Here is a 25391-nt window from a genome sequence, read left to right as displayed (position 1 = left end):
TCTTGCGTTATAGGTATTGTAACTTAAAGTTTAAAAAGGAGTACCGTCTTAACTTGAAGATCTTATTTCATTTGTAATCAATTCTAAAGTAAAAGCGGAGTCCACAAACTCTTTACATATATTCATGTATAAACTATCATTTAGCAAGCTACACTCGGTCCTGACCTCATAACTGTATATCTAGCTTTCATCTGTGACGATGTTGAACACTGAATTTAAGCACTACCCTCGAATTTATGTAACACTGCGCTACACCAAATCCACGGGACATTGCGTTCGAACTTCGGACAAAATATGAGGTGTCCGTCAACCACAACGTTTCTATACACCCTCGCGGACATAATTTGGTTCATTGCTCCCAAAATATACGTATGTTATAATGATTTCTAAATTGTGTAGGCAGCGCTTGATTGGCAAAACTCTTGTTTAAAAAACTACTAATGATTATTTATCATTAAAATGACATTAGCCACCTGACGGTTGAATGCTATGAGATGATGTAGATAAAATATCCCGCTTCGGAGATAATCGTTGTTCTTAATCATGAACTGAGGAGGAGACAGAGTCGCTAGGCAAACTACTCGAACTAGTCAGGTTATCCCCATAAATTAGCATTAGTAAACCATTACTGAATAAATAATCAATTAATAAACGTGTTCGTCAATTTTTTATACTATTTGGTACGTTCTAAAAACTCACAGCATACTAAAATCAAACGATCCAATTTCCTTTTAAAAGTGGCTGCAACAACGCCGAACACTATATTGTCAGTGTATGCAAAATTGTCGGTTATATTAGCTCTCGGAACGTTGTACGCCATATTGATTGCTATTGATAGGTTACTAGTTCATCGCGTTCGACTACAATCACCCAATTCGTTTAATTGACTCAATACATTTCAAATAATAATATTGGGCAACGACGGCAAAAATGGTTTACGAAACAAATAAACAAACAATAAAATTGCTTTATATTTTGATGTTTATCATTTTACTAATTTAGTGATCAATTAGTGGTTTTTGTGCTCACTTCGAAAATTGTTGTTTACAATTATTGTAATTATGAATATATATTGGTGAAATTTGATTCTTCTATTGTTATGACAATTTAGAAATGCTTTTTTCAGTATTTCAACTTTAAAGAAAGACGTACAAATGTGCAAAACGTAATTTTTCTGATGCTCTAGACATTTTCTAGAATAAATACGAACGGTAATAAATGATGATATATTGCTTCGAAACGTTTAGCAAATCTAATAAAATCCGTTTCCACAGAGACTGCATCGTACGTAACTCGTTACCACATCTAGACAATTTATTAGGATTTACGAGAACCCGCCCCGTTTAGATGATCGTTCTTAAACTCCCATAAACGGACAAAATGCTTTGGCACTTTTCATTCATATTCGAATTTGAAATGGCAAAATCAATTTCTACCAATGAGCAACGGAATACATTCAATAAATGTCGTAAACGTTCACATCCCTCTTTTAAACGCTTTCCGGGCACTGCTCGACTTCGTGATTTAAAGTTTCTAAAACTATAAACTTCGGCCAAAGCGTGATATTTCATTCTAGATTGAATGGTTTTTTTATACTAAATTGCGGTGGCGTCGTTACTACCGAGGAAAATTATATTTTTAATATATTTTTCTCTTATTTCTTAATACACCTACTCTCGTTGTTGGATGCATGTGCGTCATCTTGACGCACATCAATAATAACTCAGTTGTTATTATTTGCAACCCAAATTCCCATATACAATGTTTCTGTTTCGCAAAAATATCTAAACCATTATTTCACAAAAGGTAGTCTGGAATTATTATGCAACATTCTTCAAAACATTTGTAGTTGAAATTGAAATAATATCAGAGACGAAAACGGCGTATGCGATTTCCAATTATCGATGTGCGCTGACTGTTCGTACGGTATTGCAACCGTATGACGAGAAATATTTCGCTCAGGTTTCATACGAACTATACCCGCCGAGGAAACGTACGTCTGTACTGCACGTGTCGGGTTCTAATCTTCCCTTATTTGAAACTCAAGAAATTTCACTAACGGAACAAGAAAACTTTCCCCATCCATTATTTATGATTCACCACGAAATATCAATTTGATTGAAAGAAAAGAAAACATAACTTTAGAAGTCGAAAAATCTTCTTCATTTTGGAAGCGGTTATTTTAGTCGTCCACGAGATACAACAGTACAAGTATAGCGAAAAGTTTCGTGTGCAAGTTTTGCCAAGTTTGCTGAACAGAATTATGAATATTCACAAACGCCCGGGGAATCCTCACGTACGGAAACTCTTTTAATAGCGCGTTAAGCGTTGGTGAGTGAGTTAATGTATGCCTTTGGACAATAACGGATCTTAATATACTTACCTTTCATCATTCTTTATTTAGTAAAGTATCTTGAGAAACAATTCCAAAGTTACTGAACTGGTATCACAAGCGAAAGGTAACACAAACTTAATGAAAAAGTATTTACAGCAAGTAAGATTTATTTATTTTATTATTTCTTCCCTCTTTTTATACCTAGAATTCTGCAATCAGTAACTTCAACTTAGTCTTATTGGCCTATTCAGACTAAATTCATCTCCAAAATGAATTTGTTCCTTAAATAGGTACAAGCATTTAGTTTCAACTGTATCGTTTTAATTTAGTACAAAGTAGGTAGCATCAAGCTGCATGGCAGTGGTAAATTGCACGTCTATCGCTTTAAGAGCATCGGTTACGTTAAGTAATTCGCCCGTCTCAACTGATAGTAGAAGTTACACCAGTAACTTACTTGGACTGACTTACCACATTATTTGCATCCCGTGATTTCCATAGACTTAGGAAAGGCAGATGGGTTTTAACTTTTCCACTATTCGAGGATCAAACACGATATTTATTTTATATTATTATGTACAATTTCCCTCTATAAAATGAAGTTTTTTTGAATTGGCAATTGATTAAATCTCACAAAATATTCATAGTGTTCCAATTTGCCAGGACTCGATCGAGATATGGACAACTGATTCCTGACCCTCTTTCTATTCACAAAAATTTATTGTGATTGGATAATTTTAAAGTTGCCAAGATGCCAAGCCTGTCCTCTAAACGAGCTCAAGACTGCACGGATAGCCGAGTGGTTGAGGTCATCACGCCAAACTCACTTTACGCGACTTGTCGCGGGTTCGATCCCCGCGTAGGACAAGCATTTGTGTGATTCACGAATGCTTGTTCTGAGTCTGGGTGTCCTTGCGCATATGAATTGTATGTTTGTGAAACACCCCGCGACACAAGGATTAAATTCCTTAGTGCGAAAGTCGTTTTTTTTAAAAAGAAAGAAAAGTATTCCTCTACATTGTATTCTATTTTTGATAACAGCAAGCGCAATTAGTTAGCCGCCATTATCAAGACAAAATGACCCATACAATGACACACTGATGGACATTTCAAATTCAATGTTTGATGGACGAACACCATCGGAACACGTACCTAATGAGTTGTAAAATTGCAACGGCATACCGAACACCAAACATTGGAATCGCGATGAAAATCATAGGTATAATATTTACAATCACACTGTGTCGTGCAAACAGATAAATTGAGTACAAAATAGTCCACAGCAAAGCGGATACAGTCCTCGCATGAAACAAACAGTCGAGGTTTATGCAAATTGGGCTCCTTTGTATTTTGCTGGATTAAAATATAGTGGGAATTAGTTCCGTGTCAGATATCCGACCAGCGGCCAACTCGGCCCACTTGATTTTATTGCGCGCTACTTTATTTGAAGCGCATCCGCCAACATTATTTTGAATGAAGAAGGTGCAATTAAACTATATGGAGATGTACATTCGATGTCGGCGATCGATTCATTGGCTTAATGGTATCGAATCTCTACTATTTACTGTACATTTTGGTTTACTTCCAGTTTGAGTAAAAGCAAGCGGGGTTTTTGTTAAGTGAATCAGCTCAAATCGAACGTTCTTTGCAGTGATGTAAAGGAAGAATTTTTGCTCGCTCCTTTTATCTAATTTATCAATCCATAAAATGTGTTTGTTTATAGCATAGTCAGCAAATATGGGTTGTAAATTTGGTATTAAAACGGACATTTAATGTTTCATATTGTCCATCGATATGCACAGTTTTACAAAGGTACTTTATTAAATAAGTTATACAATCCGATCCGGGCTCCCCATAAACATCAGAACTCATACAATGCCGCTCATATTTCTCAGTTTAATGATGTTGAATGATGCGACAGTCCCTGCATATTCAAGATAGACCATCCCATCATTTAAAAAAAATGGTTTTCCTTTCATGCCCCCTTTCGCATAAAGGTTCCCCTTCGTTATTCAAAGAGACTTTTAGTGTTGGTCGGCGGCGACTCGACGTTATTGAAATGGTGGCAGTCTGTCAGAATTATCTTCTTTCTTCACTTACTTTTCATGCTATTTTTCCTAAGACCTCATAAATGAAACGATTTATAAAAAGTAATTCACTAATAAATATTCATATCTACAAGAATTGAGTAGGTTTAGTGTCTACCTAAACTCCCACCGACGCGGCCACGGTTGGAAACTGACTTTGTCATTCCGATGTTTAGTGTTCTGTACCCAAAAGGAAAAACGAAAACTTGTTATTAAGGCTCCGCTGACTGTATATTCGTCCGTTGATCAGGCAGATCTTATGAGTCGTGATAACTAGTCTATTGTTTTCATTCTTGATGTTTTTTTTTTCTGAGTCAAATAAATTTGAAAGTTAAGGTTAGATCATCATCGCAAAAAATATAGGATTTTTCTTATTCGTTTTTAGCATCTTTGTAGGAAATTCTCAGTGTCACGAGTCCGATTCACACTTGACTGAATTTTTAATTTCTTGTATTAAAAAATTTGATAACATCAAGTTTCTTAACTATAATACAAATGTAAGTAAAACCTTAAGATCAAGTCTCTAGACCAAAACCCTGAATGTTTTAGTAGAATCTTCAACCGAACAATCCAACATGTTTTATTATTTATCTTTGATAGTGTTTAGCATTACAACATTAGTCGAATACCTTCACTTCTTACAGTAACATTATTGCTGGTGAGGAAGCGAGACAGCGCACTACACGCGCGTAGAGCGCCGTCTCTGTCCCACAACTTCAATAATGTTAACATGTGACGTGGTGGTAGGTGCTCAGTAGTGTTCCTATGGAGATTAATACTACGTATTGGTCTCAGATATCGAAAATAAGTAGTAATAGATAAATAGGATAATCGCCTCATTATCTTTGTTTACTCATCAAAATATTTTTTCCTTAAAGTTGTATCAGTTACCTTGCTAGTAACCATAAAATCACACAACAATAATTTTTTATTGTTGTTATAGGAATCTATTTCAATAAATAAATCTGAGTAACATCTGAGTACCTTAAACGTTAAAATAAAAATGCTTAAACTTAATTATTTACACAATTTCGTGGTAATTACGCTACGCAGCTATCTAGGGGAGCTGACAGCTTATAGCTCTGCCCGTTGCATTAATAAAAGCGATTGCAGTTCGCAATCCGATTAACCACGTTGGTTCAACTGACTATTTTGTGCGAATCCCATCAATTGGTACTTGATGTCAAGTCGAATTAAAAAAACATGAATATCCGACGACGGATTAGCTGGGTGTACTTTTTTGTTTATTTTAATCTTCTTTAATTGCATTGTTATTAAATTTAAGTTATATATTCATGGTTAGAGATAGACCCGTTGGCCAGTCAAAGGTCACTAGTGTCTTTTGCGAAATCATAAGCTCAATATAAAATAGATCATTATATCAGTACAGCACAGGAGCACATCAGTTTTTCAAAAGTGTGCTAAAACAGGTCAGAGACCTGACAGTTTAAAACTCTGACATAGTTATTTCATAAACTAAACTTAAAGAAGATCATTAATTATCTCTTATCCTAATACAGAACCACATACCCAGTATAGGAAATAAATGATCAACAATATTCACGATTAACAGAGAAACAACCGAGTATAGTTGTAGCATAGGTTGCTTCCATTCTCTTGGTGTAATCCCTTAATCGTCTTCACGATATCAACGAAGAGAGAGGATCGCCTATTCTTTGCTCGGATCCACACGGCACCCGAGAACAAAATGAAATGTTTTCTTATTATACGACTCTTAGTAAAACACACAACGAATCAACTATTTACGCAACTTGTGTACGTGAACAAAGGGGAAATCGTAACTGCTAACAACGGGCTGCTACCCTTATAGTTACTATAGAAATCTTGAAACCCAATATGTAATTACGGTAGGTGCCTTTTAGCCTGTAGAGCAAATAGGGTTATTTGCTTTCCAAAGAATAAGATTACGGTAGATACTTATACACTTGTTTTAAATTAGATTTCGCTGAACAAACGGCTATGAATATAGAAAGGATAACTATTATTGTGATTACTTTATTTTGTTCAATTATATAATTTAGAAGAACGAAAGAGTTTACTAAGAAATTGTAAAGCTGTGTTGCTTAGAAAATTGGTTAAAATAAGTTAATCTTTTTTCTGCTCTTTTTTCAGCCTCTTTCATAACTTATTCATAAGTTATTAATGAAATAAATAGTTCGAAGATAAATTGTACATAAGACTATTTAATCCTTAATAGTTTAAAGGAAAAACTAGAAAAGAATCAGTAAAATAAATAATAATTTACCGTATTACAGTAGCTCATTAATCAGGATATCATTTTATTCTCCGTATAATAGCAATCTAGTTATATTCGACGAATCCATTAGTTTCATACCGCTGGCCGGAGACACCACTGGATTTTTTACGAAATATTCCTCTCAATACGAACGAGTGTACTCTTTTCAAATACTTTTTGTGTTGTCATGATGGTTTATTATTTCATTAATTGAAGTGGTGGTAGTCGCAACCGCTGCCGGCTTGGCTTTTGTCCTCGAAAAATATAAGACAAAACTTGAAAAGCCATTGGATTAATTCTGCGAGTGCCTTCAATGTAAATTTCCACTTCATTGGATTCATGAGCTAGTATCGAGTGGAGTATTATAGAAGGATTTGTATAACAGCGGGTTATAACGTAGCTGCTCTATTGTTTTGAATTTAACATTTAGCAGATACTATTGACTAAGTAATAATTATTATTTGCCCTGAAATATTTGGTTCACAGTATTAAAATATTGATTGAATCGAAAATTCAAAGCTTAAAAACTTAAAAGAAAAAACGTTTAAGCACATAAAATATTAGTACGTTTTACTTTATGAGTGAAGTTCCGAACGAAGCGAGATTCCCACAAACGATTTTCCTTATAAAGAAATTTGTTAGTGTTGTTAACATAACGGTGTTAAAATAATTTAAGGAGTCCATAAAGTTTAACAGCCGACGTTATTGACTCTTTCCAAAGTTAATGCGATCCCGGGGCGCCGATCGCTACTCGCCTCATAATAATCTTATCGACATTGTCTACGGGTATGGCTATCCCTAATAGCTTCCTAAATAACTTACGTTTCAAATTATAAGGCGATTTATTTAAGTAACTAAATTAACTTACTTTGTCATTGTTACCAAGTGATAGTAAATTTTGTTCTTTTTAATAAGATTTTTGAGGGTCGGAGCTATGAAAGTAGAGGCGACTAAGTATTTGGCGGGATCCCAACATGCCAGTGTTGTAAGGTGGTAAGATCTTAACACGAAGATAATAAACCAGTGTGTTGAAGCTTCTTGATTTTAACAATACTCAAATAAACATTTTGTACCATCGAGATATAAATTGAGGAAATATCATTTTAACTATGCTTGATTTAAACATTAATGTCAAAATCAAATTAAAACAAAAGAAAAAATATCTTTATGGTTGGATTTCTAGTCATGTTACTGGCATAAAAGGTGGCTCTTGAACCAAATTAAATCTCATAATAGAACACAAAAACCACTGTAGCCACAGAAAGGATGAAAATGTTGACATCAAAAACACTTTTTAGAACTTTGCTACCAAAAACACATTCAACCATACACTGACACGTACAAACTTTTAACACCACTCTATTGCCCGAGGCTCAATAAAATATACGAAAATACTGAACATAAATCAATGGTCACAAAAACTGGAATAGAAATGTCCGGAATTGCATCGGCGCGAGTGATGGATGCTTGAATTTTTAAGCAAATTAGGTGAAAATGTCGAATGACTATTTTTGCGTACTCTCCATTCAAAATGAACTGTTGATCCGTTCATTCTAGCAAAACCCACGAGGATCAAAGTTTCACTCACTTTAATCAAAACAGTTACAATAATAGTGTTTGAAAAAATAAAAAACATTTTACGAAGTGATTTAACAATAGTCTACTTCCAACTGGACTTTTAAAAAGATTCTCCTTTCCATAATAAACGCAAGACTCAATTCCCGACAAAAGAGAACAAAGAATCCATGCAACTATGTTTGAGAAAGAAGCAACAGTAATTTTCGTAATGAGGTCAAAATAAATAGTTCGTATCTTACTAGTCTCAATAAAGAGCGCATTTAAATCAAGGCACTGGAGGCCGGCCAAGTGAGCGAGCGGACCGACTCGAGCGACCCCCTTCGTTATGTTTTCTGCATTTGTCCACTTTACTCGCTTTCAGAACAAACAAGCTCACTTTGTGATCGGAATGCTAACGTTTTAAATTCAATCAATTGTGGAATTCGTATCACTTCTAGAGTTTATTGGTAAATCACAAAATTGGGTTCGTTTCGAAATTTATTTAAAGTACGCCTTTAAAAGGAAACGTGTTGTAAGAGTAAGAAAATGTTAAGAGTGAAAAATTTAATTTTAAGAACTACTATTTAAAAAACGAAGCTCTGTCTGTCTGTTACGTTTTTGCTACTAACTCAAATCATCAATTTTGATAAAACAAAACTTGGAGTTAGACTTGTCTTTGATATTTTTGTCAGCAAATACGTACGACGGTGTCAGTTTACATTTCGTAAATAAGGTAATTTCGAGTTTACCATCAATTCAAAAATTAATAAATAATTGTGTTCAATTATTTCAGGACGCTGCTTTACAATGAGTCCTAAAATGAAATAAGAAAACTATTCAAAATTAGGAAGAAGTTTATCTTCAAATTAATATATAATAATACAAAATACGCGTTCTCGCTCCTTTGCTGAATTGAAAAATGATTTAAAAAACATTTGGAAGTTGTTACGTAAGAAAATAGTTGCCTCAGTCAACCAACTTCAACGTTGGTCCAGTATTCTTGCAGTTGGCATCGTGAAAACACTTCAACTTAAAAACGTTGACATAAACAATTAAAGTACTATAGACCGAAACGTGTTACAAATAGAGTTCAAAAACAAACAGTAAGTACTCAATTTAAATTGGCTTCGTGTTGTATCTCCGTACGAAGGAATACACAATTACGTAAAATACTTAAGCATGACTTCAGAAGTGTGGCAAAAGTTTAAAACAAAATGTAAGGAAAATTTCTTTGGATGGCTTTTCGAAATATTGTACTGTGGTGAAAGAAGATGAAAATTAGTAGCAAATAGCAGTTTTTTTTCTAGAATAAGTAAGTTTTTTAACGATTCACACGAATCTTCTGTACAACATAAGCTAACATCATGTTTCCTATTTTTTATCCGGATGAGAAATCATCCAATTACTCCTCACGCCTTGAGTTGAACGGAAGGGACTTTCAGTCTTATACTGGCTGAAACCAAAATATATTCCTTCTTTGTCCTTCTATGCACTGGGGCCACGGTAGTCTAATTTGTTCAATCCCGTGACCACAGCAGGCACAGTCTCACTGAGCTTGCTGGCAGTCATAAAATGCTCTTACAAAAAAACGGGCAACGATAAGCAGTAATTTTTAAGTATTATGTTTAGCAGTAATAGTGAACTATTTGTACTTACTATAACGTAACTATTCCTCCCATATTCTTATCGATCAACGATAGCTAAACCGTCATAAAACTTTATCTCTTCATAACATTTATTCATCGATTTAATATTAATATTTATGGCTGAGGACAAATCTGTCATATTCCTCTCACACTTAACTAAATTTTACACTAACAGCTTTGGAGTGCACAAAAAATGTATTTAAGTACATTAACTTCTGGTAACAATGTTTCCAAGTCTACTATTTTTGAACTCCAATTTTGCCCAAACATACGAACTATTGCCACGATATATCTTCACTTACATGGTCAGAATTATTTTTGTTGTTCATTCAATACGTATAGTCCGAAATTAGACACATGGATAACAGCCAAAAAGCATTGCTTAAGATTTGTTCTATTTATTTACAAAAGCACGAAAAAAATTGGCAAAAGTGTTATCACGTATTCTTTAAATATAGAGAGTTGGCAGACATATTGACGATAAATACAGAAATTACTGCTAGTTATGGGTTTGTTGTCCTACATGGCTGTTTGGATCTCCGAGCAGCGCGTTACGCAATAAGATGGTGCCTGCGCGTCTGGGCTCGTTTTATGAAAGCCTAAGACCGTATCTATTAGTGGAGACAAAGTTAGGACGGTAATAAAACTGTGGGAATAAAAAAATGTATTGATTTAGTATTACGCTTGTAAAAAAAGTTACCAGGTTTATTGTCTTCCGATCTGAAAGTTGAAGTCCAATCAGAAAACTCCATTTCCCCTTTTGAAACAAAATGGCATACACAAAACTCGTCAGCTTAGTCTATTGTAAACAAAAAGCTCGGTACACCACTTCATAACTATCGCACATCCGACTGAAAAGATTGCATTATGCGTGTTTGAGGGTAGCTCGCATTTTTTCGTACTAAATCCAAACAATACAGAACACGCAGTTAGTGTCCGTGACGAGCGTAAATGAATGGCGTCGCATTTTTCTCGCTAACTCCGCGTCGCTTCTGCAATAAAACATTCATGAATTCAGAATGTTACTACTCAGTACCCATTGCGTGGATGGGGCGTTGATTCTTTGGAAATTTGCAAAGGAACAGTATCGTAGAGCACCGATTTGTATCCAAACGCTTATTGCCTTCCTTTTGTGTTAAATTATATTGCTTGTTTTTTTCGTTACAATACTTTTATTCACCAAATTGTATGACTCAATTATGTGAGTACCTCACCGGTACAAATACTCTAAAGTAATGTTAGATTAAATATCTGATTTAGCAAAAAAATAGAAACGGACTAGTCATGGCGCTCAATAAAGATAATGAACATGAATTATTGATACCACGAGCGTTATGTCGTGCGTATCCAAACAATTCATGAATCCAAACTGCTCGCAATAAGACGACTAAAGAATAAAGCCAATTGTAGAACGAGCCAATAAAAGAAATAAGTTCAGAAATGGATGCATAGCTGTGTGTTTCCAACATCTATGGCAGGATTGCTCCGCCGCCGGCGGAAGTGCGGCGAACTATGCGCGGCGCGAGGACGGAATGCGGACAATTTCACAAAAGCCCACCGAGTGAGAGGTCCGCCGTGATAACCATGAAAGCTAATATATTTGTATGCGGGGAGGTGACGAAACAAAAACGCTTATTACATTTATGGCGCTGTATATTTTATGAGAGCTGAATATTTTGTGGTAATTTTGTTTTTTGAGGGAGACAGTGGAGTTTTTTGTAATGTGGTACATTTGTAATTGACAGGGGGTTAAAAAAAAAAGAAAATTTGAGTAGACTAAAATTTCAAAGGATGTTTATTTATACTTTTGAACACTTTTGCATTGCGTTGAAGTAACAATATGAAAAAAAATCTTGAATAAGTAAAAAATATAAAAAAACTTGCAATAGGAAGTTTTGTTTATCGTGTTACAAGTTCGAAAGCCTGAAAAAATCGGGTTCAAGTTGTTATCTAAGCGTTTTCAGCGCAAACATGTTTAGACGTCAGATTTATGTTTTCTGATCCATCTGCCGTGCCGTCTCGCATAATATTGCGGACGGACTTGGAAAATAATAAAGGCGGGAGATAAGGTTTTCGTCTGTTCCAAGGGAAACGGTGGAATTGAGTTGGGACAATTTTATTTTTCATTTTCCTTAAGCCAAATATGAATGAATTATTTGTGCTTGACTGATGTTAGGTTCATGCAGTGCTATTTATTTTAAATTCAATATACTCGGTACGTACCGCAGAGGTTATGTCTACTCTAGTTTTCTTATTCCTTTCGTCTTGAAACTGTTGTATTGTTAACTTAAATCCGCTAATTCTGGTTTTAGATTAACTGTAGGTATGTGGAGCATAATATTTGTTGTGTAAATAAAAATAACGACCATTATGTAAGAATTTCTTCTTCGGAAATATTGTTATAAAACTAACAATAGGACATATCAGTAGTATTATAAATAATCTATTTATCGTCCTTAAGAAGAAGAGAAAATTCCAGTATTTTCGTATTTCTTTCTAATGTTACATTCATAGGAATTTATTTTCTTTTTCTGGGCAAAAATTCAGACGTAAATAGCCTTCATGTTAGACCGCCTACTTTATGGATTAGCAGTCTTACTAAACATAATATATAAGCTAGACTGCCAGAATTACAGTTCAGATAGTAGAATGTAATGTACAAGGAAAATTCTTAGAATTTATCTTGATTACGTAAAAATAAGCAATTTATTTTATTCATTCAAATTTAATTACTGTTGTATAACGTTGTATACAGTTGTGTCTCGCTTCCACAATTGCAAATCATCATACTTATTTAAATTACTCCCTCAATAACGAATTGAAGTTTTATATAACAAATACAACTTTTTTAAATCACACAAATGCTTGTCCTACGCGGGAATCAAATCTGTAACACATCGCGCGCAGTAGGTTTGGGGTGACCTATAAACACCCGTGGTGGTGGTAGACTTTTGAATTTGGTTTGTCTTGTCAACGATGACCTGTAATTGGATTATGAGACTATTCAACTTAACAAAAAAAAACTTGTCTCAACCATTTTTAGTTTTAAATGTTTATCGTTTTGTTTATCTTGAGTAGCCTCGCATGCTCAACAGGATATGTTTACATATTTTTGTTGTATCATAGTTTTACAGTGTTATTTAGAATTAACGTTTTTTCATGATAGTATGGAAAAGCTTAAATACCACATTTAACATATTTTAACTTATATAACTAACTTATAATAAACAATAGAGCGGACAACGCCGCAAGCTGGCCTGGTGATATTTATGAAATTCATTTCACATTTCAAATGCCAGATAAAAAATATTTATGCAGTCACGCAGTTGTCCAACGATTTAGCGGAGCGATAGATAGGTTTTTAACACATCAATGCCTGACTATCAAAGTATAAATATTTCTATTTCCATAGAACACAATACAGCCAACACTATTCAGCTTTGTCCATATTCCAATAATATTGCAATGGAGATTAAAAGCAAACATCGATGAAACAAGATGTAGGTAGAAGGAAATAATAAAAATAGGGTTTTAGCGTAGCAAGTTTCTTCGGGCAGTGGAGCGGGAAAAGGAACCAATTTCTGAGCCGATGCGGAGCGTTTTGTTGGAAATAGCTTTCCTTCAATCTGCATTTTGTTGCTGATTTACCAACTTCCATACAGAACGGAACTTTCGACGAGATACCTAGGCGGGGAAAGTTCCCCGGAGTCGACACATTAAATTATTATTAAACTCGTCTGTCTACATCAAAACATGTCCAACTCTGCGCACCTATTTATATGACTCGAAATTAGATAATGTTTTAGAAGTTTAGTACATGTGGGTTACTTTGAATCTTGGCTGGGGATTTACGTAATATATGTCAAACTAAATTGTACTTAATCTTTTTTATAGTTTGTAATATTCCAATTAATAGTATTAAGTAATTCAGATTCTAGTACCCAAATGGTAGGAAAAAATAAACAGCCGACTTACATACTAAACACGTGAATTCTCTATCTAAACATATATAAGTCCCTTGTAATGATTTACTCCGACTTCCCCCATTTCGACACAGACCAAATTATCTAGCAGCACACAACCACAAAACAAATAACCAATAAGCGATATATGGGCAAGAATAATAAAGAAACGAAGAAAATACGAAACGTGAAGATTAACAAAGTTCTAAATAACTAACTTTGCTTATAGGAATCATAATAAATGGGCACCGACACGTCCTGGCCGAGCCGTACACTCGTAAAGTCCCCAGTTCGATTACATACACGAGCGGGTCGCAGTGAATTAACTACAAACGGACCCGGCGTCACGTGACCAGAATATTTAAAAAAAATCCTTTGCCCACTCTTCTATCAGTAGGCCAGCTTGATGAATAAATAGTGAGTATAAATATGTAACGGCGAAAAAAACTCTATATCAATTTCAAAATTTTTGCGCGTAAACAATTTTGTTTTGTTAGATTAGCAACGAGTAACGATTGAATAATATTTAAGCAATGTTTTGACCACTAATAATATATTTTGAAAATTCGTTGTAATTATTACCTCTGTTAAACTTTACTTCAAATCTAAATCAATGAACATAAAGTAATTGATCTAGGCATTAATGTTTCTTAGAGATATCGCTTTCAAAAATGACATTTCATTTGACGTCTTTTCGTTCAATCAAATGAATGAAATCTTTCACCAATTTTCTCAAAACCAATCCACCTATATTATATTCGAGATATTTCACGGTTATTTAGCCTACTTAACCAAATAAGAATCGGGAAGCGCCCTGTCTACTTCCTCAGTAACTTATAGCGGGCGCAGGCCTGTCGGGGTGCGGGCAATAATGACAAGGGATCCCTAACCCCCGTGATTTGGTGTTTTTAGACGGTAAGACGTACCCCTTTGTCTGTCCCTTGACGAAAATAAATTCATGGGGGTGCTTGAGTGTCTGCTAGTGTGTGTCAGTGTGCAATTTGTGTTTAGTGTGCGTATGAATACCAAAGAGGTTTTTGTTGTAAACTAAAGAGGTGTTTCTTTGTATTTTTTTTCAGTTGTAATTATGATGTTTTATCAATGGCCTGTAACAATGAATTTGTTGCTAGGCAACGGATCGACGGATCAAAATAAACTCTAAAGCGTTACTCGCATTTTGTATAACATTAAGTTTTTTCTCATATGATCATACAATAATGCTTTATTATGTCCAAATAAATATTTTTTATAGGTCAGTACATATCAGAATTCAACTTTAATTCATACGTATGCAATTTACGGCATATCATAGAAATTGCGTGCTTATAACATCAAGCAATCTAGCTGTAATAAGCAAATTCACATTAAAAGTCTCAATTTTAATACTCGCCGCACTTTATAACCACTTCCCATGGTAAATCAGCTAATGGAGTGAGCGTGACACGAATCCGTCGCGAACTGAAAGGAAAACCGATAAGTATGAAAATTAAGTTTTTCGCTTCAAATTATTTTTTGCTAAAGTTCAACAGGTGCCTTTCAATCATAATTTCGAATATCATCGGCAGTTCCATAGTATATTATTGTCTTGTTTCTATCTAATCTTGTATTCTAGAATGTTCGATAATGTTCAGTTTCTTTGTATTTACATTGTAGAACAGTAAGTGTTGTTTGCTAGTAGATAAGACGGATCAGGTCATCCAGTTTACAAACCGATGCAAAGTTTCAAATAATAAAAAGCTTGTTCTTTCCTTCTGCCTTTATGGATAACCATTTTAAAGGTTCCGTATTGTACTGTCTATGCCTACCGTTGACCATTAAAAGGTAAAAAGGGTTACTCAGGCGCTGTATGTCCATCCGCCTTCTACCAGGCTGTACCTCATGAACCATGATAGGAAAACTATTGAAATTTGTATCGATGATGTATTTCTGTTGCGCTATCTCCAAAATTTGTAACCAAGGTTACCAATTATTTAATTTACTTTTTACCATTTATTTTTTATCTGATTCATACGGAATCCGCAAAATCGCAAGAGTTACACTTTTACACTTCAATATTATCAAAATATATATTTATAGGTAAGTACTTTTTTCATCTATGATTGTATGTAACATAATTTCTGTAAACAGCGAGTAGAAAGCAAAGGCGTACTGTTACCAACCCATATTTCATCAAACAAGATTAGTCCCATGTAACAGGGGCGAATCTATTGTCATGTGTTTTATGAATACTCAACGGGGACATAATTAAAAAAATGTAAATCAGTCGCATTTACACTGACTTATAATGCAATTAAACATTGACATTTGAATAATGCAGGCGGACCTTTTTGCTAACAAACTGAGGTGATTCCAAGAAAAACTGGTACGAACATTTTATTTGTCACGATATAAAACTGTATTTTATTCCGCACGGAAGTATGTAGGTTTGAACAGCTGTGATTTGGTTATACTTTGCACCGCAATGCAAATCCCTTGACATTAAATCGTGTTTTCCCTTAATACTGGCACGATCGGTACTGCGGCCCCACTTGTTTACTTTTGCTGTTTCAAAATAAAATATTGTGTCACAAACTTATATAGTATTCTCAACTTTTCCGATGCTGTAATTTAACATTTTGTGTGAAATAATCTTGTTTAAACAATAAACACATACAGCCAAGTTCAAATAACAGAAGTAAAAAACAGAATAAAACAACATAATACAGACAAATTCAGAACATCCTCTTGGAGGAGTCGGTTAAAAAGAGACCCTATTAGGACAAATTATGCTGGCCATAAGATTTGAGATTAACAGGGTAACATAAATTTCAGCTGTTATTTATATAAAGCAAAACAAACAGAGTTACAGAATTAATTATACGCTCATAATCAACAGCAGAACAACGCACATAACAATGTACAAAACAATTACATTTAAGTCAAGTGTTTTCATATCACAAGATCTACAGATTAGAGTCTGCTGTTGAATTATGAAATGCATGTGAATAAACGTAAAGCGAGAACATCACACGACATAAGCGCATGTGAGTGGTGAGATAGAACTGTTTCACAGTACAGTAACGATCGAGTTACATTGTTAAATAACAAGTGAACGAGCAATTATTTTAAACGCATCCATTGCAGTACAAAACAACGTTAAAGAGCTGACACAGAGTGGTCGTAACAAACCTCGTTATCCTACATTTTGGGGTCGATAAACTTGCGGTCTGTGAGTTGGCGACGCGACGGCGACGCGCCGGCTAACCTCCAGTCGCAAGATCAAAGCACACGCCTCAGACAATCACTAGTCATACTCATAAATTACATCAAAGCCTATTTAGAAAAAAAAAGCGAAATCCAAGGCCGACGTTTCACGCCAAATTTCGAAGACAATCCATCATTCTTGCTACGTAAAGACTACGTTGTGATGTTCGCTTCACAATTGGTTTAATGTTTTAGGTAAATCTAGTTTCTAAATGTAGGTACTATTTTAAATATTCTTCAAGAGTTAAGGTACTTTTTTGTTTTTTGATTATCAGTCATCGCAAAATTTATTCGATTATTTTTACCTAAAATGGATAGTGGAAATAAAGCGGATCTTCTCCTCTTTTTAATTTTAATTCTAGAATTCTTAATTATGCGATCTATATCTTTACCTACTCTATACTTACTTAATGTATAAAGCTGAAGAGTTTGTTTGTTTTAACGCGCTAATCTCAGGAACTACTGGTTTATTTTGAATAATTATTTTTGTGCTGAATAAGCCATTCATCGAGAAAGGTTTTAGGCTATAAACCATCACGCTGCGACTAATAGGAGCGAAGATATGATGGAAAATGTGGAAAAACAGGGTAGATATAAATCATAACTTATATCTTCTAACCACGCGGACGAAGTCGCGGGCAACAGCTAGTTATACATATACTGCTTTTCAATCTTAACTATATGATGAGATTGGTCAATCAAATCAATCATTGACTACAATTATTGAAGTTTGCGGTACAACTTTAGTCATAGAACGCCAGTAGATATGTCGACTGATGGGTAGTTCACATAAGTGACTAAAAGCTTTCGGCTAATTGTTTACCATATCTAGCTTAAGTGCTTCTGTTAGTCAGATTGGTATGTGTTCCAGTTTTTATGAGAAGTTTATGAATACGGAGAGTTTATAAATAGTCAATGTAGGCGAATAATAGCAACAGAAAACGGATCAATATCAAAATTGCAAAGAGATGAAGTTTGTGACAGTGACAGATAATGTATTGCATCAATTAAGAAGATTATTTCACCGAAATTAGATATATTTTTTTGTTTTTTGTCATCTATACTTCTATATACTAATATATAAAGCTGGAGAGTTTGTTTGTTTAAACGCGCTAGTCTCAGTAACTACTGGTTCAAATTGAAAAAATATTTTTGTGGTGATTATACAATAAGAGCGAAGATACAATGGAAAATATGGAAAAAAAGGGAAAATTATTCATCTTCGAAGGCTTTCGTTCTAAAACTCCTAACTCATATCTTCTTAACACACTTACGAAGTCGCGGGCAACAGCTAGTAGACTATATTCAACCAAAAAGTTGTGAGGTTGTAAGATAATGTACTGCACCAATTTAAGGATTTTTTTTACAAATAAAAAAACTTTTCTTTTTCTTAGTTTCATAAGCTGAATATTAACCGAACCCAATTACCGCATTACAGTATAACTACATTAATAAAGAAGTAAAGTATGAAACGTCGTCTAATAAACAAAACATAGCTCATAAACAGCGCTACATCTATTCAAAAACTTAAAATATTACGCCCAAACAAATACATGATACTCTGGTCAAAGTTTCACTAGTCGTTGATCTTTTTGGCAAGGCTTCGGGCGACGGCGATGCATCTAATGATATGAAAAGGAAACACCACACATTTTCCTTGTAAACTGGAAACTTTTCGCCCCACTGGCACTGTCTTTTCGATGTTTGCTTTATTTGTATGTATTCGGTGCGCTGATGCCTTTAGGGGTTAGGCAGAATGTAGGCGATAGTGGGTTGAGGTCGTTTGTGGAGAGTACTTGATTTTTTGTGTTCCGTCCTTAGGTTAAGCGATGATTAGTACGGTTACCAATTTGGGTGTCCAATCGTTGTTATAATTTTTTATCTTTAACCTTTTTGTATGAAAGACTAAGTGATTGCGCAGTTGAACAGTTTGCCCGGACAGTCTGCAATAAAAATGTTTGGATAAATACAATATCGGATTAATAAGCCGATACATAATATACAATCAAATAAAAAAAAATTAAACGCAGTAGTTTAAATACCAGTAATTTTACTTAAAACTTTTACTCAAACCATTTTGTTTAGAAGCTCGTAGATAATTACTGTAAGTATTGCTGTTGATTGTCTTTAATCACTGACCGTTCATATTTACATTTTTTAAGTCCTATCATTATAAGGCATATCAGGTGTTACGCAAATTACGCAGATCAGTTAACAAAACTAAAAGCCAAATTGCTTTTAGTTTTATACATTAACTAATTTTAGTAAAATATTACCCGGATTAAAAATATTTTATGCCGCGGAATGGAGTTGCAAAACTCATCCTGTTTTATTAACTCTATAAAGTGTTAACTACACAGGAAACTTATCCTCTTTAAAATCCACTGTTTTTTTTAAAGCAATAAAACCGCATAATTATATTAGACGAGATTTAGCAGACGAAGACATTTCTTTTTCTAGTCATGCCAAACGGCTGTGATGGAGAAATCATAAGGAAATCAACACGAATCATTACCCCATTAAAATAACTGTGATTCTACGTGTGTCGATAAAATTTTATAAAAAAAAAAACAAACAAAAACCTTGTTGTATGTAATTTTATTTTCGATTGGTTGTTTTGTTAACAAAGCAATTATTCCTTTTTTAGGTGGTACTGTTTTTTATAAAATAATAACTTTTTATAGTTTTTATTTTTATTTCAGGTAGTATTCAATGAAAAAAAGTGCAAAAAAAACAAGTAACATAATAAAATAGGCGACGTCGCGTGCCAAATTCGAAGCTTGAGATTGCATTCTAATTAATTATGATACACTAATTATAACAAGCATTTTTTTATCATATAACTAATTAAGAACAAGATTCAATCTAAGTGAATGTGTAATTATTACATCACACGTCTTTAATGGTCCAGGTGAATACGCATTGTCTTAAATGCCAATTACAGAATCCCGACAACTAGCCAAGCCAATCGGTGATATGCACATCTAAATGCAATATGTCTAATTGACAACCCTATCCAGTACAATTATGATCGCAGTACCTACGATATTAAATTGCCTGCAAGATATATGTCGGATTCCGTCTCTCAACTAGTCTCATTTAGCTCCTTCACAATCATTGTTGCTGAAACCTATTGTTATACATTACACACATATTCTGTATAGGAACATGATTGAGAATCGACTAACTTGCCAATTCAATAGTACACTGGGTATTGGCTTCCTTACAACCTAATTCTAGGTATTGGATGTATGGTTTCGATTTGTCAAGTAGGTAGTTACAAATATGATAGCATCTTGTTGTGTTACGGAGATCGACTGTATGAATAAGGAGAATCAAAGTTTATATACATATTGTTGAAGGATATTTGTTAATTAATTAATTCTTGCAAGTTATATTTAAGTAATTATCCGTTTTCCGATGGAGCTGATAATTGTTGATCCCGTTTAATTTGACTTCAGATGTAAATGCTGTGATCCTAAAGGAGAAATCAGATAAAAATATTTTTTTTTAATATGTGAATTATAAGAATTTTACACGATACTTTTGTCATAGTATCAAAACACCTAATAACTCTACATTTATAAACAGTTAGATTTATATGCCATTTTATGAGTTTTGAACTCCATAAAATAGTTGTCTAGTTTATGATTTAAGCCTTCAGCCCATAAAACGCAATAAAAACTTTGAAAATATTTTTTATGAAAAATAAACAAAAGTATCAAATGGTCGTGGGTAAAAAAGTTCACAGAGATTTTAAAACAACTGAAAATGGTCGTGTTGCGGAATGGGGCCGCATGTAAAGATAACACTATTAATTTATTCAGTAACTATTGAAATAACCATCGTAACTTTAACAATATCCGTATTCAATATTCATATTGTTATAACCATATGAATAATAATTAAACGAATGCCTACGTTACTACAAGCTCTTAAGTACATATGTGTTTTGATTGAAAGACAAATGTGCCGACCTATTTGTAACTCTACATATTCACTTATCTTTTAGTGTATTATTGAATTCTATTTATTCTTGCTGACGCATCAGGTATTTTGCAGTAATATGTTATATTAAAGCCACTGTAGTCCCTCGAGTTTTATGTAATTTCATCATCATTCATAGAACGGAGTAAAAGTGTAGAAACATTAAGGAATAAAGAACTACATTACATCTCTTTCTTGGGTATCCTAGACGCGAACTAATGGAATTATTATCTTAATGACACCTTAAACTGCTTTATGGCGGCGACGAGACGACTTATAATGTTCATAGTTTTTTGTCATCATGTTTTAAATGTTTGCAGACAAGCTATAAGATGACAGTCTTGAAAAATGAATGAATAAATATTGACGCTTTGGAACTCCTGGTATACGTATTTTTTGAGAGTTGTTTATGAAGCTTATGAAGTTTCAAGCCAGTTCTTATCTATTCGAAACAAGCAACTAGGCTCATTGATTTCAAAAGTGCACGATAAAGGCCTACTGGAAATAAAAAAAACCTTTGACATTTTTTTATACTTAGTATCTTTATTTTCACAATAGGTAAATATTAATATCACGTGTAATAAAAGTAATTTCAGAAGTGAGATAACGCCAGCGGTTAAAACACTCCATTTTAAAGAAATTCTCGCTATTAACCAGGGGCACGAGGTCGCGGCCAAACACCAAACTACAGTTTTTATTCCACAGCCCAACTCTGCGTCAAAGCGTGTCAATACAGGGTGTGCTCTTTTTCGATGGTATTTTGCGACTAAAACTGGCGTCAACTACGTTGTCTGTTTGGCTTTAGACCAATACATGAACCGAGGCGAAACCAAAAACAAGAGGACGGAAAAAAAGTAGTAAACTAAGTATTGCTCACTCCAGTTAGAAGTAAATTTTCCGAATGTTAAACTTTGTTCAAATTAAGCAATTAGCCTATTTTTGGTTTGCGATGGCGGTTTGGCTCATGTTCAAACTTTTTAATTTAAGGAAATATTTAGCTTTGCGTAACTTCTTATTGTGCCTGCTCCTACTCTCAGGGTTGCCCGACTGCTGCATATTTTGCCTCTACATTATACATACGATGTTATTGATTTGAAGAATAACATACCTTATTTACCTTCATTATTATTTTGCAAAACATTTCTTTCAGATTAAAAAATCATATAACCAGAGCCATAGGCTATCACAATAATTTATAATATGAAACATAAATATATTCTGATAAGGCCAGAACAAATGTGGGCCATATTATCAAATCCTTGACCCTTATTAGCGTAAAATCCGACGTGCTTTGTTAGTTTGTAAACATTTATATAAATACTAATTTTTCCTCATTCATTATAATGAATGTTGATGCTATAATTAATATTTTTGCACATGCATTTTGCTTTTACTAATTTTGCATGTTTTCTACCTCAAAGGAATTTGTAAATTAACACCATAACAGATAACCAAAACGATGTTATAAAAAGCTATATAATATCAATATTACAGTAATTATATAGTAAACTATACACTAAAAAAAACGTGGACATTAACTTATTATGCTTGATTTGTACCACGGGGTCTTACACAATCTTTTAAACGAGTCCTATGGATGACTCTACCACAATTGCACTAATCCTACACGTAGTGTTAATATTGTTTTTTTTTATCATTTTATATAAGATATTATTTGCAGTTTTCAATAAGAGGAAAAAGAGACCAGAGCACTTACCAGAGTGAGACGGCGCTCTACGCTGTATAGCTTGCTATCTCTCTTCTACACTTGCAACAATATACTTTAAGACGTGATAGTAGACTCAGTCGTCCAAAGCGTAACCTTTTACACTTGCAGTTCTTATCTACAATTTGCACTAACAAAAACAAAGATAGCTTTATCTCTCATAGCAAAATATTGTGAGACGCTCGTTCGTGATAACCCCGATATTTTCCTAGTCTGTGACAAGCTCGGGGCGCATTATAAGGGGCCAGTTACACTTAAGAACAACATTATTGCAATGCAGTGGTCTAGAGACTTGAGTGTCTACGATGTCGGGAGTATCGGGACACTGAGGAGAGCGTTGTGCATGATGCGCCAATAATACTCCCGTAACAATGCACATTCTGCCAGACAGACGTTATAGCCATATTATACAGGATATTTTCTGAATCAAATGTTTACTAATGCGTGATTATTACTAGAGCCATTTTATTGTATGTTGCGGTGTCGTCGTTCCGGTTCATATGAACCAACATTTATATTTAGTGGAATATGTTATGCTAATGCAATGACTTGGCTTGTTTAAAAATGAATACGTTGTGTCGACATAGATTTTATTCTTCTTTTGCTTTATTATTCCAAAAAGTGAATAAGTTAAATTGTTTGCGTTTTGTTTTTTTAGTATCCATTACTTTACGAATCCAAGCCAAAATCCTTCCCTTATTCGTCCACTCTAAATCCGGTATTGCCCCTTAGAATTCTGTAAAATTTTCTACTATTATTTGACCGTATAAAAAGTACCTGCCTTAAAAGTAAAACAGTAATTTATTAGAGTCAAATTACAAAATATTGTTTTGCGTAGTGTTGTTTTAATATAAAATATTTTTTTACATTTATTTAACAATAATTCTCCCGCCTAAAATACTTTACAAATATTTGTTGTCTCTCCCTGTTTGTTTTAACTCCTTCGATGGCGCTAACGACACTGCAAATTTAGTTTGACATCGAACATTGTTTTGCAAAAAAAAATAGTACTCCAGATAGAACTCAAGTTCATCTGTTACCGATTTAATTTGATGATTCACATTCGACTGAAATCCGCGCGCGACTCGTTCTTTGGTGATATGTCTTTTGTTTTTATTTTATGATAGTGTTAGTCAGTCGCGCGATAAAGGCTAGCGAGACGGCTTGTCTGCCCGTTCCCGGTTTTCTCGGGCTTGTTTATCCGGCTGGGGTAGTTAGCGCGGCGGAGTGGCGCCCCGCGGCAGTGCCTCCGTAGCCCGCCCAGCGATGGGACGCTCGACGCCCGCCCAACTGTTCCCTATCGCACGCGTACGACCTCAACAACACAGGTGAACCACGCGACTATAAAAAGGACAATCATCTAATGTGACTGAGACAAAATGACTCCTTTTATACATTTATATTGTGTTATATGGATAGAGTTATTGACTGGCTGCTGCACCACGACAGGTGAGCTGATAGTGCAATTAGCATTTTTATTGAGTTCGCCGGCAACTTGTTAAAAGTTTTGTGTAAAATACCAAATAATGGGATGACGGTTTTATTAAAGTATGTTGCTCGATCAGTTTTATAAAAGCCTTCTTATACCAAATTTATTTTACAATTTCTTTTGAAAAATTACGTAACTTGTGTTTTGTTTTAGTACATTGTTTTGACTTCTTCTGCTTAAAAATATTAAAAGCTTTAATTCCCGTAAAAAAGGGTGTCAATATCTTAAAAAATATGATGTTATTCAGTGTTAATAATTTTAATCTAAAAAATAACTATTTATAAAATAAAATAGATTTTTAAAACCAAAATTATACGTCGCTATGTTGTTAAGCACATAAAAGTTTTTGCTTTTTCGTTGAGCAATATTCGAACAATATCACAAGTATTTTCCTGTTTGTCGTTTGTCGTATGTTGTACCACTTTTTCCTGCTCTTGAAATGCTACGTTATTTTACAAAAATAATCCTTAATATGTTATGTAATGACATTATTGTAGTTGAAGACTGGTATATTTTTTGTTATTTTTTTGTTATTTCATATCGAAGTAATATTCCTGCAAGTTATGAAGTGTAAATTCAATAAATAATAAATATTTCATATTATATTTATAATATTGATCAAATATTACACAAAAAAGTGATAGACTTTTATTATTATTAAAGAGATTTTTTAAGTTTTTTTTTAATATTTCCACTTCTTTTAATACGTCAAGGCTATTGTAAGGGAAAATAAATTTTGTATCGGTAATGTAGCAATTTTTATTCTTGTTATTAAACGGTGCCGAGATGAGTTCAAAAGTTTATCTTTATTTATTCAACAATAATACCAACAGTAACCAATTAGTTATAATAAAACAAAATCGTGTGTATAATTAGCGATGTCATTTGATAAATCATACATACATAATTCCTTCATATAAAACATCATTATATATTATATTCCTAAAATTGCTTCTTAATTTTAAATAAAATTATGAACGTGATAAACATGAAATCGTGCAGTGTTCTATAGACTTTAATATCAGAATCTGCTTAACTAGTTCTAATTTCAACCGTTTACCTCTTCGAAGGCACAAGAGTTTGGTTTAAAGACCACGAAGTAGTA

The 25391-nt window shown here is 34.0% G+C and overlaps 1 protein-coding gene across 4 annotated transcripts in view; it reads left to right on the top strand.

Annotated features, from left to right (window-relative positions):
• LOC113496417 (lachesin-like) overlaps positions 1–25391 on the top strand; it is an 84889-nt gene that overhangs the window by 40330 nt on the left and 19168 nt on the right. Inside the window, exon 1 of one of the 4 annotated variants that reach the window (XM_026875614.1) lies at positions 23675–24246. The exons of 1 other annotated variant lie outside the window; for it this stretch is intronic. In XM_026875614.1, coding sequence (XP_026731415.1) covers positions 24177–24246 — 70 coding nt within the window. In that variant the 5' untranslated portion in view covers positions 23675–24176. Of the gene's footprint in view, positions 1–23674; positions 24247–25391 lie in introns of those variants that run through there. 2 more of the 4 variants (XM_026875612.1, XM_026875613.1) reach the window with 2 other exon arrangements.

Source organism: Trichoplusia ni, chromosome 8 (assembly GCF_003590095.1).
Source record: "Trichoplusia ni isolate ovarian cell line Hi5 chromosome 8, tn1, whole genome shotgun sequence".
In the NCBI taxonomy this organism is placed as follows: domain Eukaryota; kingdom Metazoa; phylum Arthropoda; class Insecta; order Lepidoptera; family Noctuidae; genus Trichoplusia; species Trichoplusia ni.
Note: the sequence above shows the minus strand (reverse complement) of the source record. Positions and strands in the feature narration are given on the sequence as shown.